This window comes from Thermobia domestica, chromosome 9 (genome assembly GCF_964235325.1).
Source record: "Thermobia domestica chromosome 9, izTheDome1.hap1.1, whole genome shotgun sequence".
NCBI classification, from domain to species: Eukaryota; Metazoa; Arthropoda; class Insecta; order Zygentoma; family Lepismatidae; genus Thermobia; species Thermobia domestica.
This window is the reverse complement of record NC_137462.1, coordinates 6,932,749-6,955,266: the sequence shown is the minus strand read 5'-3', so window position 1 is coordinate 6,955,266 and position 22,518 is coordinate 6,932,749. Positions and strand designations below refer to the sequence as shown.

Below are 22,518 nucleotides of genomic sequence, written 5' to 3'. Positions count from 1 at the left end.
TTGAGAGAACTTGTATACAATGTGTTATTGTCTCAGTGACCTGAGAAAGTTTTTCAGGACAGTGAAATCCGATTTTCGAAATACGTTTATTTGCTTCGAAAAACAAGAATGTGGTACATCAATTTCTATATCCCATACTTGCAACCATAGTTTCTAGCAATTTTAATCCAATCCGCGTTGTCAGCTTGTGAAACAAATGTAAATGTGACAGTTTCTTCAGTTTGATGAACAAAACAGAACTGACTTGGCACTGAAACTACATATTTCTCTTGTATTTTACGATTATTATTTTTATGAAAAACAACGAAGTCTTTATTGTAGATTTCTTTCTTTTGGTCTGATTATATATGGGGTAAAAGTGGATCTGAAAAGGTGGGGGAACAGCGTTCCCTTGCACTTTTACCCCTGAAATCATCAACTCTAGTATAATAATACTATGTTTGAACATATATTCACTGAACATCACGCTGGAAAAATCGACAGTGCATCTGCTAAGGTCATCCTGTCTAAGTTGTAAATTTACGAAATAATAATATATTTTACTTAACTCACCATATCTACTGAATAGAAGAAATATCAAGCTAAGTTCCAGAGATTGTAAACAAGAATTTTCATACTGAATGGTGTTATAAACATAATGTAGGGGTCTTTACTATCTCAGGAAAAAAGACTGAAATAACCCTGTTTCATTTGCAATACGCTGGTATGAAATTTTACAATCTCGTTTAAAATAAAACTGCACAAAATCTTACTGCAACAAAAGTACTTTCTTACGGTGAGAAAATACAATATATGCAGTCGGAAATCGAAGACGACCTAGTTCGACTTCTGATCAGGGACTCTTCTTAATGTGTCCCCAGCGAAAGAACTGGATTGCGCAGGAAATCCGGCCGTAAAACGCTAGAGCTAAATTCAATACTCAATTCTACGACGATTGCGCCAGGAATTTTAAAGTATGTACTCTACATTTACTACTAATAATAGAAAGATTCTAGCAATATGCACACATTTTGATCTTCGAACAGCTTAAATAAGTCCTAAAAAAAAAAGTTCCTACTACTAAAAAAAATCACTAATTCTGAAATACAAATACACATCTTCTCACAATAAACTGTACACGGGATCTCCATTATCAACAATTAAACTACTACAACGTATTACCAATCTGATAACAAGTGACTCAAATGTCAAGAGTTGAACTTCTTGTAGACAGCCTCTCACGGGAATTGAGCTCGGCACGTCCTTTCCCTCCATTGTCAACCATTTGAAACAAGGAATGTTTACCATGGCTATAAACTTAAGATCTTAAGAGCTACCACGGCTTCTTATGGCAATAACAACAACGGAGGATCACGAATTACATGTCTATTGCTGCTTACTAGCAAGATGTAAAGCAACATTATTGAATGAACTAGAAATACCTGTGTGGTAGAGACCTGCACGGGCCGAATGTTTCGGCCCGAGCCCAATCCAGCCCGAATGTACATAGGCCCGGCAAGTTTTTTTTTTAAATTCTTGGCCCAAGCCCGGCCCGGGCCCGATAAATTTTCGAAGTTTCATTTTGTAACATTTTTCACGGGCACACTTCTTCAACGTTTGACTTTATTCTAATTATCGTCGGCCCCAGCCCGGCCCGACCTGAAGAGAAATCAGTGTCGGCCCGCCCAAGCCCGGCCCGGCCCAAAGAAATAATAGAGTCGGCCCGCTCAAGCCCGGCCGGTGCAGGTCTCTACTGTGTAGCCAAATCAAACAGATAGCCATTCTTTTACCTTAGAACTCTCAAACATTCACGGAAAATGAAATCCACATCAAAAGAGAAATATTGCTATATGAATGAAAACAGAATAACGTACTCGTCTGAATTATTATTACATTATTACATTTACGGTATGTGAAAAAAAGGACGATAAAATTTTATGCGGGGCTGGCATCACTGATGAAGTTGAGCATGCGGAAGACCATGTCCTAGTATTCTGTGCTTGTAATAGAGTAAAATCGTTCGAGTCGAGCTGCCTACCTGCGAGTAGCAGTAAGGTGAAATGGCTGTCGTAATACAAAATCCCGTCAAATGTAAAGTGAGATCTGTCATACGATCTCTAAACGCACAGGACAGAATGCAGTTCACATCCATCGGGAATCATGTACGAACCGATAGTAATGAGTGAAGGGAAGGTCAGGCAATGGTGCTGAGTTTCGAGAACGTTCCTGACGATAAGTGTAGCGGAAGGACTTGTATTCAGATGGACAATCTGGTGGAACGCGTTAACGAGAAACTGTGATTCAATCTCCCGTTTACGATAACCGAACTCGCAAGAATTTCTAGAAGTGTCTTTCAAAACAGTGCATCAAATTGTAACTAACAATCCGGGTTATCATAAACTGTGTGCGAGGTGGATGTCAAAAATGCTGACATACGCTCACAAAGAGCAAGGAATGACAGCTGCACATAGTTTTTTGGTCCGCTTAAGGGAGGATGTAAATAATTGCTTTTTTCATGCAGTGATGGGGATGAAATACTGGAGAGTGGAAGCAGTAGTCAATGCAATGACGGCACTCTGATCCTCCTAAAACAACGAAATTCAAACGAATACAGCACTTCGCAAAGAATTGGCAACTGTGTTTTGGGACCAAAAATAATGTGATTCTTGTGGAATTCTTGGAACCAGGACGAATAATTACAGCAGATGTGCCATCCATTGCCAAATATTGAATTATCTGCGACGTGCCATTCAAAATCGGAGAAGAGGAATACTACGCTCTGGAATTCTGATCCATGATAACGCCCGCTCACACAAGCTGCTTGTACTGTTCAGATAATTCAGAATTCGAGATTTTGCGCGAGTCTTCAAATAAACTGTAATAACCTTTGGCCATTATTCAGAAACAAGTCAGACAAAGCACATAAGTTACCAGGAGTAATTTTCGTAGAAATTATCCGAAATTGGGATACGATAAGTTTGCATTTCGTCCTTCACAACCATTCCATGGAACAGACTACTGAATGAGTAAATAGCTACTAATTGACAACACTGCACTATACACACTCTCATTTGTTGAATTGGAGTGTAATGTCCATGTGTAGAGCACGAGTAATTAATGAGTTTGTTGAGAACTGTATACACTTGCCTGTAAAAATGGGCTTACACAACCAGTATATTCCTCCGTCAATAAACTTCTCAATGAGTTCAAAAGTTTGAATTCAGTTGTCTTCAATGCAGAGAAACCGTAATTATCTATACAGTACTGGATGGCCGGTTGTTCGATCAGGAGGACTGGTGGGCCATCACCTGGTCAACCCAGCTCGGAAATAGTTCCAAGCAAGGTATCCATAGCAATGTTTGCTGATGATATCCTTGCACCGAGATATTTGAAAATATGGTTTACCTCCAAGACTATACCCACCTATCATCAAAACCTCACCAAATAATAATAAACCTAGTCTTATCGAATTTCCCAAATAACACGCACTATAACCAGCTGATACATTAAAAATAAGTCAAGTCATCAGATAACATAAAAACAACAAACAAAGTGAAAAATAAAGTGATCGACGGAAGAAACTATATTTATTTTTTTCCACAGATAAAAGGACCAAAACTACAATCACCAAATCTACGATATTCAACTGTCACTCAGACGATCGGTCAATTTATGGACGTCGTCTATTTGAGCTTACCTGCGTTAATGTTAAGTTTTTATTTCTGCTACCATACAAAAACGCTTGTAACTAATTATTTGATCTGTATTGGTTATTCAACGGTTTATTATGAGAAATTTCCGTCTCACGTGAGTTTATATTTTGAAAGCCTGAAGCGGTTCAAGATCTCTTGTTACATTCAGAAGTGGTGTTCTAGTGTTGATTTTGCAACTACTTATTCCTATGTAACTATGGTTATTTTTTTACTTTCTTGTCCTGAGGATGGATTTTTTTTTCTTTTAAATATTAAAATATGTTGGCTTATTCTGTAAATTTTCTTGGATTAACTTGTATCTTCTCAGCTTTCTTGCTTTTATTGTTACGAGCCTCCCTTTATTGTTATTTCATTAAAAACTGAAACACAATGAAAGATCATGACCTATTTGGAAGTAATGATTATAATTCAAAAGAACTTACAACTCCTCCCGCTGACGCTGAGACAACACCATTTTCATGATCCGATCTGTGGAAGTTGGTGGCGGCGTCCCAAGAAAAAGGTCAGCGAGTGGCCGGTCGTTCGGTCGGGTCGAGTCGGGGGGATTGGTGAGCCACCAAGAGAATTTAGTGCTCCATCACCTGAAACACAAAAACATCATTCATGGATTTTCATCCAAATATTTTATTTTTAATATTAACAACATCTGAATTTAATAGATACAAATATATAAAAGAAATGAACATGTTTAATATACAAGTTTTCTTACAAGACAAATTATTTACACCAGCATTTAAACTTTTTCAATATACTGTACGTTATCTACATGTGGGAGTGGTTTTCAACTTTTAGAAGGAATTCGACATACTAAACATATATATAATAAAACTAATTCCGAAGAATCACATAAAAATAATTCCACAGAAAATATTTGGGTTTGATAGTTTTATAAATCACAGTTTTAGATAGCTATTTTTTTTAAGCATTGGAAACAAGGAAACAGAATTTTCCTTGGGAAATTTGCCAAAGTCTATATTCAATTGGTACTTCTTAGAATTTGTCTTTAACTCGGAACCTTCCAAATTCGAAAGCAGTATGGTACCAGTTTATCCATGCCGCCCGATATTATCTAATGATTTAGAAACTGTCAAATTCATTTAGTTAGTTAGTTATAGTTATTTTACAGGATTGTCAATGAAACTGTGGTATTGATTTCTCTGAATTTTCATGACTTGGTGAAAAATTCTCTCTGGCCCGGGACAGTGGAAATGCTATCATTTATTTGTTTAGAAAAAAAAAAAATCTTAATCGACCTTCACCATTCTCACAGCCGTCATTCTCCTTTTCTTCACATACTGTATTAGCTTACTTTCTTACTGTAAATACGAGAACTGATAAGAAAGTAAAGTTTAAAGCCTGCAGTGATATGTATATAATTTCATACAACCAATACAGCCAACAGATAGTACACACATTAGGTTATTTTTCGACAATCTCCATATCGGTGGAGGCATCGTGGGATGAGTTTGAAAATACCCTCCTGCTAAAAACCTGTCCTTACGTGTTCACGAAGTGTTTCACCTCTTTGTCTGAAGCTAAGCGATGGCCTCTTAGGTGCTACATCAAGTGCGGGAACTGGTCCGGGCTGTAGGGAAGGTGATCGATGATGTCCCAGCAAAACTGCTTTAACAGTGGGGTGTTCCTCTGAGATCCTCATCGCTGACGTTTTCTCTACCAGCCGCAAACTTTCCACACTATTCTGCGACATGTTGAGACATTGCAGTCCCTCCGTAAACCTCTACCAGTTGTCAGTGAATTTCAGCCGCAGTTACATGTTTCGCCCATAGAAATCGAATGACTGAGCGAACTTCTTCGCGAGACCAGTTTTCAAACGAGTCGCCATTTGTGTTTACATACAAACAACTAGCGCCACGTGCCTGAAACTGCAAAGTTTCGAACTCCATGTATTAAAATTACCGCACACTCCTCATTCCTCTATAACAGATGAAACCACAGAAATATTGACCTTGTAACCTTAGTTTTTTATCCTTCCTCGTATTTATTAGGAGTCAAACTTCCTGTATTTGGAATATAATAAAACGCTAGTACCAAACAATAACTATCCACTAACGATTTCGTTGATATCTTCGTAGTCAATATCGAATACACTTATAAACAAGTAAACATGTATCATAATTTGGTCTCTCTCTCTCTCTCTCTCTGATTATGTAAATCAACCAACCTATTCTTTTTTTTTTCTTTTTGAACTTTTATTGTTCTTTATCTTTCAAAGCTTGAAACATTAATACCTTTCGGTGCTCCTCAAGCTCCTTTATTTCTAAAGATAATTTGTTTTCTTCAGCCTTTATCTCTCCCTGACTTTAGGCACATTTTGAAACACTTAGGCCTTAACATTTCCTAACTCATTTTAATTTCCCTGACTTTCAATGTCTGTGTAATTTCATTTTTAAGAGCCAGGAGCTTCGCATGATCTCCTTCATACAATCTCCAGAAAATGACCAGTTGGACTGTAATAGTCGCACTCATAAGGTCGCCTGATGGCGATCTTTGATGATAATTTATAGAAACAGTATTGAACGACAAAAAGATGGGACAGAAAACTGAAAGATCCCATTTCATTTTTCAACAGAGTTGAGAACTATATCACTAACAGCTAAAGTTCTGTTATTATGTGACAAATGATAAGAAGCGGGCTAATTTTAGGGGTAGGAAAGAGAAGTACTGGTACAATTTCACTTAAGGCAGAATTCCTTTTGGTGGAAGTACGAATGTTTTGCGCGAGACTACTATACGATTTAAAAAGTGAAATATATATCCACTCTAAATTTCATTGTCAGAAAGAAGAAAATGGATGTAGCACGTGAAGCAGATTTTATGGCCTATTTCAATCCCTTCAAATTTATTTAATAAAGACTTTATTCAAGCTCTCCAGTTATTTTAGAGCATACCGTACGTTTGATAGTTTCAAATTTAATGTCGGGGGCACGGTGGCTTAGTGGTAAAGCATCCCACCTCTAGTGAGAGGTTTCTGGTTCGATCCCACCCATGTAAGTGTCGTGAACAGCATAGTACACAATATTCGTGAATTTTCTCGGGATTCTCCCGTTTTCTTTCATAAACCAGTTTTTTTCATATTCATCTACAGTCATTAATCGTCCGTTTAGACGCAAGGATATGATTGTGGGACGGTGAACTAGACATTTCATTTCATTTATTTCGAACTTTAGTTTTTTTTTTTTTTTTTTTTCATTGTCGTAACTTTGTAGCAACGCGCCCCCGGAACAGAGACCACATATGCTCAATCGGCAGTGAATACGCTCATTTCAACAATGTAATACCCCACACTAATACACACAAAACATTTAACCTAAACGCGTATTAATTCGGTTGTTCCGTGTAATCACTGAAGTGGCCAACCAGTTCGCCCGATTATCATTCAATTAAATATCTATGATAAGAAAGAGACTAGGCTACTCCTATATCCGAGAATTCAGCAACATCGCTTGATGGAAAACTACTCTTGAAAGAAACTAACACGTTCAATAGAATTTGCTGCCTGCTAAGAATGGAGAGAATTAGTTGAGTCGAGCGGAAAACGAATGGGAGGGTGTTAGAAATGGCGGGGGAAGAAAAGAACAATTTTAGATATTAAGAAGAGGAAAAGAAACTGGTTGGGACATTGCTAAGAAGGAACTGTATCATGACGGACGTGCTAGAGAGTATGGTAACAGAAAAAAGAGGGAGGGGGTGGAGGCCACAATTAATGGACGATATCAAAACAGAAAAAATCGTATGTGAAGAGGAAGAGGTTAGCGGAAGACCGTAAAGCATGGAAGCCTCTCAGCTGCGGCAAGTGACACACGCAAATAATGACAGAATATCTATGATGACGGGTACCCTTTAGTGCTTCTGTCAACGATTTTGTATGACTACCATTCGACACTTAAACTGATACATGATAACCAATATTCCAAATAACTATCATTTGACTTTAAATTTTCTGTTTTATATGGTTGTGCAGAATCAAGGTTATGAACGACAGTCCATGAACTTCGAACCATGACTCAGGCTAGAGTCTTAAAACCAATAAAAAATAAGAAACTGGATGCAAAACTCATAATGTCCACTCCTCTCAATACTATCTTGCTTCTACGCGAAGTTGGATTGCAGGACCACGGCACCGCTCCCAGCTCAAAATGACTACCGTGTATTCTGATTATTCAATTACGTAAATAAATACGTAATAAAAAGGAAACAACTCATGAATTATTATAGCATCTCTTTTTGATGGTTCACACATACATAAACATAATGAAATTCTTTCCATCGGTAGTTTTGGCAACACCTGTAAATAACAGTTATTCATCTTTTTGTTGGGTGCATGCAGAAGTTGAGCCGTGCATGGAAGACTGCATTCTCGATTCTCTCTGACAGCAACGAATGAATGCCAAGAAGTTGTTGGGGAGTGGCGGAGGAAACAGTGATTCCAACTCGACACTGCAAAGCGGTCTTTCGTGACGCGAAACTGTGAAAAGCGTCAACTGATGCATAATGTATTATTAACACTGTAAAAGCCTGTGTGCTCTTCTGGAGAAGAGAATGAGTCACTAAAAATACGAAAAGTTCCAACATACAACGTGCGCGTGAGAAACTCATCTTAAGATTCACAACCGAGACAAAGCAACGTAAAAATCAATGCTCAATAAACAGAAGAGAAGCTCCCAACATCAACATTGATTTAAGCGCTCACTTTATAGTGGGACATTCAACATAATGTTATTGCATGAACGCACAATAAAAGAGAAAGGAACAAAACGAAAGAATCAGCACAGTTTAATGTGGTTTATGGATTAAATAAAAGCACTTTTCTCGCTACTTATCACTTTGTTGAACATAAATTATTTCCATATGAATACGACAAGTTTTTACATTGTACAGACAACATCACATGTTTCTCGTAATAATTTTACTTTTCTTTCCTATATTATTGGAGAAATATGAAAAAGCTAACATTGAACTTTCTATATGGAATTTCCATGCTTTTGAGAGGACTTCACCTCCGGTTAACTTCGTATAAGTAAATTCTAAACGTAAGCTGAATAATCGCGTCTTGGTACTGTTAGGACAAGTGGTTAAGCTAGCTAAACTAAAAAATTGCCTCCTGAAAACCTGTGTTTTTTTGACTCGTACTGTCTCTCCAGCGCAGTCTAGATATACGAAAAATGAAAAATGCACGATTGGACTGAAAATCGAATCCAGGGCTTTGAATTACCGTACCGATGCGTTTAGCACTTCGATATCCAGTCAACTCTCTGAGTATCCACATACAGAGTTCCCATTTATTTGGTGAACATGAATTACCTGACTTTTCCAGGCTTTTCAGGTCTATATGATGTTAGAAAAAGCAATTTTTCCCCAACCATGGAGTTCCTCATCTATTTCATGTAATGTATGTAGTGTGTGTGTGTAGATATGGAAGTTTGCAAAATTAATTTATTTTATAAAATATCCCGTATCAAACAGCCGTTTAAGTTATAAAGAGAAATGGGTTCTGGAAAGTAAAAATCCGCACTTAAAATTCCCAGGCTTTTCCAGGTCGGTGGGAACCCTGGGTATATTCTTCCAATCTTGTTGTTGGTGCTCAGCCACTAAGATCACGTGGGCTGTATCAACTTTTGTTACGATTGGATAATTCAGTGTCTACATTACAGAATACTTCTGACGATTGAATTAAATATTGTAACGGAGGATACAACTTTTTTTTTTTTAAAAAAAATAAAAAACAAATCCTCTATAGGTGCGAATTCAATGATATACAAACTGTGAAAAAATACACGGCTGAACCGAGAATCGAACCCGCGTCTCCTCCGGTTTACCGTGAAGATGCGTTAACTACTACGCTACCCAGTCCCACTCCCTGAACAGTCATACTTTCTGTAACTTTTGAATTTGGGATTAGCCACTCAAACCACATGGGCTGTATAACTCCAATTGTGCTTGGACAACACAGTGTTAACTTACATTTCACTCTCTGTATATCATGGAGTTTCCACCTACAGAGAAATTCATTGAGTAAAATCGATTAATGCACTGAAGATTATCAGAGAAAATACCAATTGGTTCCTATATCGCTATACAATAACATAGTTCCTATCTACATTCTCCTTTAGCTATCGGCATAACCATGGGACTTAAAAGTGAACAATTTCATTTTTTTCATTTATACATTTGTCGAACTCTTATACAAAGAACAATTTTGCAATTTTGATCTGTAGGGACAAATTGTGGCATTAATTATTTAATTACTATTGAAATGTACCTATCTTGAGGCCAAGGTCTTCCCTAACCTTTTTAATTTATAGCAAATTTAGGAAGTACGCCAAGCAGTGTATACTCTACTTAGAATCATCAAGCACTTGAACTTCTACATTATGTGAATCTTCAAAACAACTTTTAACTCATTTAATACTACTTTGTAACTATTAAAACTGCTATTTTTCCAAAATTATCACACTGTCTTCTATTGAATTTACACACCGAGCCCCTTTCAGAATGTAAGACTGATGTCATAGGGCTATTTTCAACAAACTGGGTAGTTATTTTCAGTCGCCTTTAAGCCAGTTCCCAACTGACGTAGACGTTTGAAACAAGAAGCGGGATACAAAGGATCTAGAGGATACAGAACAAAGTTTCAGAGCATACCAATTAGGCCAGCAATTAGACGAACTGCACGAAGCGCCGTCTTAGGGGAGGCTGAAAAATTAAAGAATTCAACTTTTTATATATACAAAAACTGAACTCCCACTCGATCAATAAGAAACTATGCAGACAAGACACAACACACACGAAAAGCCCACTAAAATGTTCCCTGAGAAGTTCCTATAAGATTCTATTTGTACAATTGTCATCTCTCATCTATTCTGTGTATTCTGCTTGTTGTTCCAGTGTTTAAAGTTGGTTTAAAGGGACAAGTTTTGCTGATAGATGGCACTACAGTCTTCCTATCTCTCCCATGTATTTTTTGTCTTTACGAAAATTCACGATTTCTCTTATAAATTTCAACCTACAGACTTCAAATTTTTAGAAAAGGAACTTAATAATCTATCGAAGGCAATAACCCGTGCCGATTTTTTATTTAGAATTTTCTTCATTGTTGAAATGGCTTGATTGATGAAATGGATATCCAAACCTTTAATAATGGAACTGTTTCAACAATGAAGAAAATTCTAAATAAAAAATCGACACGGACTGTTCCCTTTAATAGGTTATGAAGTTCCTTCTCTAAAATTTTGAGGTCTCTAGGTTGAAATTTATAAAAGAAATTGTAAATTTTCGTGAAAGGTAAAAAATACATGGGAGAAATACGAAAACTGTAGTGACATCTATCGGCAAAATTTGTCTCTTTACACTAACCTTAAGCCAACTAGGGACTGGATTACAAACGTCTGAAAAATAACTATACGATTTCTTGAAAATCGGGCTTCGAGTCAGTGGCATATGTTTTTATATTTCAAAGCTACAGGTCACGCCGTGGTGATATGACAATAGTACAAAAAGAACCTTACGAAAATTTCACAAGGAACATTTTCATGAAGATTTCGTGTTATCTGCATAGTTTCTCGAAACAGGGTGGAAAATTCTATTTTTTACATAAAAAGTTTTAATTTTTAAATTTCTTAGCTGATTCTAATTCCTCTGAGGCGATGCTTCCACCTCAAGCCCTTATCCACAGCTCATGACACAGAAGTTGGTAACAATCTCTTTTGGCTACGGGATGAGTTTACACATTAAAAGTACATTGTTCCGCCACAAAATAAATAAATAAATAAATAAAGAAGCATTGGAAAACAAGCACCATCTTCTTCCATCAACAATGAAAAAATAAAGTGATCCTAAAAGCGTTAAATAGACTTACAGGCATGTATCTTGACGCCAAAAACAGACTTTTAAAGCATGCAGTGGAAAATAATACGGTATTTACTAATTAAATTCAAGGTAGAGTCCACAGCAAAAAAAACCTGCAACATGAGCATGTAAGTTTATTGTGAAACTACGCCTAACAGCCCAGGGAATCAACATAACGTCTAAGCGGCACGAATCACGCCAGGAGAAACCTCAGCGTCCTCCCCTGCAACACTTATTTTGGAGCAAAAGACTTCGTCGTTTCACAATAAACTTACATGTTCATGTTGCAGGTTTTTTGCTGCGGACTGTACCAATATACTGTTACTTGGAGACATCTGCCAACCATGAAAGTAACAAAATATTGAAAAGCAAAAGGTTAAGGAAAAGATCTGGGGACTGTAGAGAATAGTTTTATTAAAAAATGATAAAATGCATCATTACAAAACGTTACAGCTGTTTCTCAGTATACTTCAAATACGCTTCTATTATTATTTTAAAACACTGAGACAAACAACATTTCTCAATTAAAGTAAGAATGTACACATATGTCGTTCGCAATATATTTAATTAAACACGCATTAACATTAAAATTGAATTATTTTATCTAGAATCATATTTGAAGGAAATAACATTTAATTAATCCTATTGTTTAAAAAAAAATTAGAGATTTAAAAAAATGTGCACAAACACGCAGCCAAAATGCACTGTGCTACTGAGCATAATTCTGATTTCATGAGAATCACCTGAAACTCAAAGGCGATGGTCTATCACATAGTATTGTAAAAAGAAGTCAATCAATATTGCGTGGCTCTCCACTGCAAGACGGGAAAAAACATCTGCAGCCAATTTGGAGCCGAACCGAAGCACAGCTGAGAATAGCGCATATCACATTTAACACTTCAATCGCTCCAACGACAGCAAATGAGAGAGAGAGCGAGTGTGTGTGTGTGTGTGTGTGTAAAAGCAGGTCTTCACCTGAATTCCAAAATACCAACTGGCACATTTACTATGCTATTTCAGCAAAAGCATCCATCAAGGTTCAATCAAAGTGAAGTGCTAAAAAGAAGTACTTCTGATTACCGTAGGCATATGTCGATCATTAATAATAAAACGGTAGTTTTGAAGAAGGAAAAAAAAAAAAAAAAGTGTTTACGAAGGTATCGATTAGGGTTGCTTAAGCCATACAACAGGATTTATGCCACAAAATTTTCCACGCATTCTTATAGTATCATTTTATGGGTAAAAAATATCAAAATCTGGTTCTACTGCTCTTTAGTGACTGAACAGAGTAAACAAACAGGGTATTGTGTTCACGACTGAATTATTACTAACTAGTTCTATGACCTATGGAACCCGAAGGTTCAATACCGCGCCCACACAAGCTCTCCACCGACTTCTGTCCTTAGCCAACTAAATCGAGTTTCTACTTTGTATTTCTATTTCTGCGAGACATCTTAATATTACCTCTCATTAGCGTCAAATCTTTCCAACGATCTTTTTCCGATTATGTATTCAGCTAAAAATCTAAAAGTGTTTCTACTTCCTTTCATTCTGACTACATGACATTCTCGCCTGAGTCTCCTAGCCTAAATGACCCTAACAATGTTAGGTAAGCGGTATAAATTTATTTATTTATTGAAATAATTGTTCTTGATGCTGAAAATGAGGTTTTTCATTTTGCATTTTTTTTCAGTGTGGACTGACGAAATAATGATTTCTACTGATTAAAAACAGAAAAGTTTCTTATCTGTTCTAGCTAATAAAATGGTTAATGGTCCCGAATCAAGCTCCCCGCGGAGGCAACATTTTACCATGTTCATACAGAAATGCTGTGAGGAATTTAGCGAACTACTTGAAATAAGTGGACTCGATTCTAAAAATCTAGAAATAAATGCGCTATAAATCAATGCATCATCCACTGAACATGTGTCATGTGGTGGGCTAAGTTGTTTGTAAGCGGTGGCACCGAGGCGTGGGAGTTCAGGGACGTTTTCGCAGTTGAGTTTACCGGTATTTTAAGTATTTTAAGAACTATAGTTTCCCTCCAATTTTCCAAAACCTTGCAGCTCCTGTTTCCCCTACACAAAAATTCTGAATATATTGATCTATACTGATAATCAAGAGTTATGTTCTTGAAAGAAAGAATGTGCATAAGATCTTCTTGATCAAAACTGTACCTGTATGTTGACTAAATACTTTAATCTTCCATTCGACTATTTTGTATCTCTGGTGTCGCCAACTTGAGGTCTAAACTTCCTTCTCTATCTACCGTGTAATATGGAATAAGGATAAAGAAATTTCGACGTTCACTCAAGATTGCCACATTTGCCACTTTAGTTGGATACTCTGGCTCCTCGCTGGTACGACAAATTCTCTGAACGTTAGCAGTCTTAACTGAACAGAAAGATTCAGTGGCTCAGTGGCAGAACGTTCATCTCTGGTGCATTGGGTCCTTGGTTCGATTCAGCTCGCGCCAAATGAACTTCGTGGTGGATAAACACCGTGTGCGTGAGTTTTCTCGGGGTTGTCCTATTTCCTCCCACTTTCTTCATCCCACCATTTCATTCATTTCTCATCATCACCATCTCCTTTAGCCTAGCCGGCATAACAGTGGGTCGTAAAATTTAAATATTTCATTTCATGAACAGAAAGATTATCCAAAAATTAACACTCGCACATTTTATTTGTTTTCTTTATTCAGAATCAACAATTCAATTCTACACTAAATAAGAAAGAAAGAGAGAATACCGAAAGAAGTTTCAAATTCTTTGAGTGAAACTCCCAATTCAATTTGATACTTTATGAAATTATGGAATCCCACTGAACGTGAAGAACATTTACTAATCCGGATTTTGGAATGAATCATTGTCTTGGAGGATATCCTTACTCCCTGGCCAGTGACGATATTGATTTTTAACTGACATTCCAAAGGCAGTGGAAGGGAAAAAGAGGTCGTAGAGGGGGAATGGAATGTACGCTCGTGACGTAAAGGTAGCACACGCTCTATTCAGATGAAGAGTGCTTGGAATGGGAAGAGTTCGACGAAAGGTACATTATTGTTAGAAGCCCACCTGTCTTCCGAGGGTTGTATCAAAGGATTAAATATTTTCCTTTCTTTGAAGCTCCTAGACTGGATGATAAATGAAAAAGCTTCTACAAGAAGCTTCACCAAGTAAGAATATACTAGTGCTGTTAAGGCTATTCCAATTATTTTTCTTCTGTTATTTGAATATTCGTTTTCAATAATCGAACAGTTATTCGTTATTCGAACAACTGTTCGGATAATTCTTCATTATTCGCGTCAGCATTCGAATTTTATACAGAGGCTCGTATGGAACAAAGACTGCTGCCAGGCTTTTATTTACTTATTATATTGTAATTAAAGCAGGGAATTCGTGTTATTATTCAGTTCAAAATCTCTTGTTGTCGCGAATTCTGTCGAGGAATGTGAAGCTTAAAATACATAAAACGATAATCATGCCTGTTGTTTTGTATGGTTGCGAAACATGGTCGCTTACTCTGAGGAAAGAATGTAGCCTGAAAGTATTTGAGAACAAGATACTAAGATGAATATTCGGACCCAAGAGGAACGGGAATGGCAGAATCTTCGTAACGAGGAACTACATAATTTATATACGGTTTACCAAACATAGTTAGTGTCATCAAATCTAGGAAGCTCTAGTGGGCAGGTAATGTAGCCTGGATGGAAGAAAGTAGGAACGCTTTCAAAGTTTTAACTGGCAGACCAATCGGGGAAACGACCATTAGGAAGACCTAAACGCAGATGGGAGGACAATATTAAGATAGATCTCACAGAAATAGGAATACAAAGTAGAAACTAGATCCAGTTGGCTAAAGATAGAAGTCAGCGGAGAGCTTTTGTGAAAGTGGCATTCAACCTCTGGGTTCCATAGGCCGTAGAGTTAGTTTAGCTAGTTACATTGTAAACTTAACTTTACTGTCTTTACAAATGCGCCACGCAACGGAAACAACTATAAGCATATAGTGAGTACACACACAATTACGAACTGTGTCCGGAAAGTAAGTACCGTTTAAAAAAGTACTAAAACAGGTTTGTTGAAACCAAATTTATTTCTACCCGAAAGAGCATACCTAACTATTTTTCGATTTAGTTTCCACCAATGTTCAAACACCTGTCACAGAGGATGACCAACTTGTTCAAACCTTCCTTAAGGTGGATCACTAGGTGTTCCCAGTGCTATGCTAAACGCTGCTTAAATAGTGTGGCGTTGCCAGATAGTGTCGAGTGTTTACTGATGTCAGATAATAAAGGAAGTAATCATGGAATTCTGCTTGGATACTTACTAGAGAAATCAGTTTTCGACCTTTATCGCAATTGTTCTTCTCGAACTGCAACGCTAGAATCCAGAAATTTTCTTATTGTGACTATTACAGTAAACGTACAAATTCGGCAACAACGCATTATGGCGTTCTGCGCAAGTTTCGTCTCAAAATCAATTTCCTTAAATGTAAATTAATATTTAAATAAAATATGAAACATAACACGAAAAACGGTCAAACAATACATCTATTTCGAAATAAGATCATTACTTGAAAATACTGTACACATACAAACAAACATTTCGTAAAACTGAACACTTTTTGTAAGATCTTATAGCTAGTGTCATCTTGTGTGCTCATTGTAAAACGAATCAAATATTTTATTTTATTTGTTACATTTTTCGATATCAGAAGACACAACCAAATGAGTCAGTGTCTTGTGCTGTAGCTGAAACATTACTCTATCTTAAAGTACAATATTTATAATATGTAACGTTTCATTGCGCAGTAGTAAAGGCAATGAGCTAAAATATGTACTGACTTCCGGGTGGTGATCCACCTTAAGGAAACATCCCGCCAGTAAAGACAATCATAACTTCACAACGTTCGTTCGTCGTGGACATTTGTACGCCGTTCAATGAACTATCCCACCCACTTTTGCACCATTCCCTCACTCATTTCATTTTTTACCTCAAAGTCTCTACAATTTGAAGATTCGAAAGAAACAGTGCGTACTTGCCGGGCACTGCGAGGATGTTTCGTTGAACAAGCTTTGGACAAGTTGATCACCAGCTCTGACACGTATTTGAACATTGGTGGAAAGTATGTTGGAAAATAGTTTAAGGTGTGCTCTTTCATGTAAAAATAAATTTGGCTTGAACAATCCTGTTTTAGTTATTTTTTTTTTAAAGAAAAACGATATTTGCTTTCCGGATACGCCTCGTATTTATTTAAGTTACAGTTTGTCAGATTAATTTACACTGATAATCGACAATCTACAACAACAAAGCAGAAAGACGTGGAAGACGGCCAGGACCTAAATGTAAAGGTACTATTCCGGGATTCCGGCAGAGGAACCAAGGAAAGCTCTGGAAAACTGTCAGGATCGCCGATTAACTGCTTCGAACAAAAACCTCACGATTGGGAATCAAAATCGCTGGCCAGTGGACTATACTTGCTTTCAATGGAGTAGAACTAAACTTTCATCTCCTTCCATCCGTTTTATAACTATTATTGTACATTATTACGAACTTCTAAATGAAGCCCGCAAAACCAAATTTACACTGGTATCATTGGCAATCAAAAATAGGCTAAGACAAGTGAATGAAGATGGAATAATTGGTGGAATGATAATGTGGGAGGAAACGGGAATACCCTGAGAAAACTCACAATCATCATGATGTTCACCACTAAGTAACCTGGGCGGTAATCGAACCAGGTACCCACACATCAGAGGTAGGCGCTCTACCACTAACCCATCGTGTCTTCCAATCAGCTGCTCGGATGCTTAGTAAATCTCTCACAAAGAGCAAGAATAAGACAACAAAGCTGGCACTAATGGAATGGGTTTATGACTAATCAAGCACTGTCAACTTTGCTGTATTATATTTCAGTTACTCTGTCCTCCCGCGTTTTACTCAATCTCTTCTTCCTCTGATCGTAAACAGTCATCATCTACGTCACATATTCGAGAACTGGAAATGTTGGAACATTACGATTTATTAATAGTTCTTGTCTCAGTAAAGAACGTGCCATATCTATTGAAGCGGATTTTCACACCCACTTCTGCACCATGGAACTTCCATTTTTACGTCCCACAGTAATGTCCTTTATATAAAAGGAGACGAATGAGTGTGAAAGAAGTAATGGAATGAGAGCGTGGGAGGAAACTGAAGTACCCGAGGAAACCGAAGTACCCGAGGAAACCACGGACATGTCCACCACGACGCTACTAAATTACGAACAAAATGCCAGCGAAAATTAAAGTTTACTCATATCTGATAATTTAAACGTTTTTTCTTTTAAAAAATCAGTACAATGTAGGAATGATTGAATAATACGAATTTCAAACATATGCAAGGAAAGAGTTAAAAGTTTAGTTTTCAATACCAAAGTGCGGAATAACAAATTACATAAAAAAAATCTAATCAATACTTTGAAAGGGTCTTCACTACAGCGAAATTAATCTACCGCTAATTTTAGAGTTTTTCTGTAATATCTTCAAAACAAAAATATTCCAAAAGCAGAAACGTAGTACACTAGACAATACGATTTTGCATGTGATACCTTTAACACAATTCACCTATCTGCTTTTGGTATGCCGCTATTTACAGAACCCGCAAAAAAATGCTAAATCTATCTACAGTTTGCAAATCGAAACCACATAGATGAGTTGTTATAACGGTATCACACATGCAAAATCGTATTGTCTAGTTCACTACGTTTCTGCTTTTCGAATATTTTTATTTGTTTAGAAGATATTACACAAAAACTCTAAAATTAGCGGTAGTTTAATTTCGCTGTAGTGAAGACCCTTAAGATAAATTACCAAAGGTTTGATAAAATATACATATATGTATTTTACGGCGCACTGTATATTCAGAATATAGCGTTATGAGAAAGGTCAGGGGAAATTCTATTTTCATTCAAATTATACGTTTCATACACGAAATTACCTTTCTCGTAATAAGAAGAATGCGATCTTACCATAAGGTTGCGTTTTTTCTTATTGTAACATTGTTCTTTGGCGAAAAGATAACCACATATCCTCATTATAATTTCATGAATTCTGAAAGCTTCCATATTTTCTTTCGATAAGGAAAAAGAGGTGCTAATGCTAACAAATGACAGATGAACATGTTATGTTAAATGACGAACAGAAGAAAAGCAAAGCCACGCCTTCTAACAGAATTTTAAAATTCTAAAAATTTCAAACACGCACTTGCATTGTATGATTACCCACCAGTACATCAGTTAACGACTCCTAAAAGTTACCTTGACGCTTGTAAGTACGGATATTTAAAACACGGAACGTTAGAAAAAGTCAATACTATCAAAAACTCCCTTTACGTGCTGCTTCAAGACTTTCAGATGAGTATCTGTTAGCTGTGTAGATGGTACAATCAGTACACTGCTGAATCACAAGTACTTTTCAACCAAATCTTGATTACGTATAATCACATGCACGGACAAAGATTTTAAATGTAACCTAACACATATGTATGATTATTTGTGTCGTTTAAACATAGTGTTCTTATTTCATAAAGGCGGACTCTCTACGTTCTGATTTCCAGAAACCTCAAACTTAGTTAAACGTCAATTGAGCAAAACGAATGACATTCTTCAATCCTGAGATAAGCTAATGTCTAATAACTAAGATGCAATTAAATAGGACGGTTCTCTTACTTAAATTATAACCTGAAATGGAGTGTGTTACGGTGACGTTTATATTCTGACTCATTCAAGAAGTTGCACGATTATCCAAAATTAATAATACTATAATCAAGTTTATCAACCAACCAAGATTAATGTGGTGTAAGTGCCTTTACTGAAATAAAGAAATATGGTTGATTGATTAAAAAAAAAAAAAAATTACACGTAACAAGAGAGAACAACATATAGTGTTAACAGCCAGGGTAGAAACTTGATTTGTTAACCCTTCATTACTCTCTAAAGTTATCTTTTCCAACTGAATGCTCTATGACGTCACGGTTTGCTGCTCTGCTTCTCTGTAAATCACAGGGAGAGGAGCAGGCAGGGAGCCCGGCGTTGATGCCGGTCGTATATTGAGCAGAGGACAAAGACAGTCGAACCGAGGTAGAGTACAGGGTGTATCAAAAAAGGACTTATAACTTTGCAAACTCATACTGATTTATTTATTTAGCTTGCAGAGTTTTGGTGTCATTTTGTAGCATTTTTTAAACGTTATATCTAAAGAGGTTCAGTGTAACTTCCATTGGTGATGGAGCACACACCCCACCTGAAGTCGATTACTAGCAGCTTGTCAGGCGTGATTTATTCAATTGCGAGGTAGATCCTAGCTTTGAGCTCTGGTAGAGAAGCCAGTAAGGGTGGAACAAACACGGTATTCTTGATAAACCCGCAAAAGAAGAAATCAAGAGATGTCAGGCCCGGTGAACGTGGGGGCCATGCAATTTGCCCACCTCGGCCGATCCATTTACCTGGACCAATAAAGGCAGCAATCTTTGCTCCAACTGCAGCTAACGCCTGCGGTGGCTTGTTTCTGAACTAGTGTACTACGTGAGACAAAGCTTGATGTATTTTGTTACAAAATGACACAAAAACAATGTCTGCAAGGTAAATGAATAAGTTAATATGAGTTTTCAAAGTTGTAAAGTCGTACTATAAGCATTGTAACAAAGCCTTGTACCGCATATTCAATCCAGCAAGTGCTAGACAAAGGCTTGTGCAACGTCGTGACAGATGTACAATGCAAACAGACCTCTCCTGCTTCCCCCTTCCTTGGATTGGCTGGCCTTACCCCGGTCAATACGCGACCGGAGTAGAACCTGACGACCTTCTACACCCGAAAGCTGGAATGTTAACGGTACTTTACGTAATAATGATGTTCTAACATGGTTCTTTAATGGATGTTGTCAGACGGTTTGGTAGGTCATTAGGGGTTGATGACATGGATTTGGAAAGTTGTTATATTTCTGTTTTTAGTTGTGCTGACATGGAAAGGTCATGTACTCTTTTTCGAGTGTGTATACGTGTCTGTAGAGACTTTATACTGGGTATTTTTAAAAATAATAATAATGGAAATTTGAATTAAATCTGGTGATACGTCATTCTGTATCACGTACTTTCGTAGTAGTGATTAAATTATTTGAGTCCCACCTGTTAGGCTAAAGGAGATGGTGATTATTTTATTTGTTAAAAATAAGAAGCTCAGAACACTTATAATGTGTGATACGCACTGGGATCGAACCCGGGACCCTTAACACTATTGGTGAACAATGTATTGTACTGAAAATGAGCCTGGTACCCTTAGCACAAGAGATGAATGCTGTATTGTACGGGGATCGAACTCGGGACCCTTATTATTGGAGCTGAATACTGTATGATGGGAGGGAAATATTTATTCATGCGGGACTTTTTTTTAATTTGTTGGATCGTATTTTTTATTCTTTTGTAATTATTACTCGAACACTGTGTGAATATACTCGGTGAGCGTGGTAAAACCTCGTGTATGGTATGATACACTATGATGGTACATATACAGAGCGTGGTTTTCGTACGTCTTTTGCTGATGAATTTAAGACATGAACTGAACTTTTCCCGCGCTTTTGGAAACCCGGTTGGGTAGGAGTGATGATGTGTGCTTGCACGGCGTTGCTAAAACTTGAATTTTAATACAAAGGAAGATTGCTGACACGTTTGGTAACCATTACAGAATACAGCCAGACTAATAGAAATAACTTTGGCGCCGCGGTAGGTGAACAAAAGGAAGATTGCGGACGTGGGAGATAAGCATTACAAATTGGGGACAAACTAATAAAAATAACTTTAAGGTTGGGAATGCCGAACACGTGATTACCTTGCGGTTATGAAAATACTTTAAATACAGGTTATAAGAGACAAAATATATAAAGATACATCATGCAGTCGTATGAGAAGAAGGATCTTTGCAATAGCAATATTGAAGCAATATCTGATGCTGAAACAGAAATATACGAATCATCGTCAGATGAAGAATTTGATTTTGATGCAATAGATTCACCAGCGCTAACAGTTTCACCAACACCGCCAGCATCTCCAATTGTATTATCAAGAACATCACGATTTTGGGCTTTAGATTGTTCTTGTAATAGTGAAAAAGTGGATCGTGAATGTATAAAGAAGGCTATTGAAAAATGGAATTTTAATGAGACACTAATATGTGAGGGTTGTACGACAGGATCTAATCATGATTTTGATCATGATTGTATGACGACGCGTCCAGAATTATTGGAAATCCGTGCTTGGAGTATTATAGCAAGTCCTAGTGTTGAAGATGATGTGTTTTATTTGTACGCAAACACGCATATTATCGGACTATTAACAAGAGAAAAATTTTATGACGCCTATGTGGAATTATTAAGTGATACAGACTATTTACCGGAATTACTAGAGATCTTCATAAGAAAAGACAAACGGAAAGCGAATATTTCAGATTGAAAAAAAAATGTATTCGAATAGTGCTAGTGTTTCATGTGTGTTATGTAATGGTGAAAACATTAATGTGAACTGTGTATTAAAAACTATAAAAGTATACTTACACAACAATAATCCAATGGAATGCGTGGAATGCAAGTTACATCTTCCTCATGAATGTAGACATTTTCATAATACTGGATCATTTGCAGTGAAGTATTTATCTCTTGACAAAACTCTTAGTGAACTCTTTGAAGTGTTTGAACAAGAACATAGTGAAATCTCATTTCGATGCTTTATGCATAAAACTTGTGATCTTTTACAAAATACAGAATTTGTTGGACAGATAATTCCGTTTTTTATTTTTCATACAAATGAAATTTCACCATGTGTAAATCAGTATATTATTGATATTCAAGGTTTTAAAATGTCTGATAACGAATTTATTATTCGTGAGTTTTGTTTAACTGCATGCGATGATACAGTAAATTTCCATTTCTTG

At 36.9% G+C, this 22,518-nt stretch overlaps 1 protein-coding gene across 1 annotated transcript in view; it reads right to left on the bottom strand.

Moving 5' to 3' along the window:
• Lis-1 (LisH and WD40 domain-containing Lis-1) overlaps positions 1–22,518 on the bottom strand; it is a 185,869-nt gene that overhangs the window by 66,221 nt on the left and 97,130 nt on the right. Inside the window, 1 exon segment of the mRNA XM_081770535.1 lies at positions 4,115–4,273. Within this exon segment, the coding sequence (XP_081626661.1) occupies positions 4,115–4,152 (38 nt within the window). The 5' untranslated portion in view covers positions 4,153–4,273.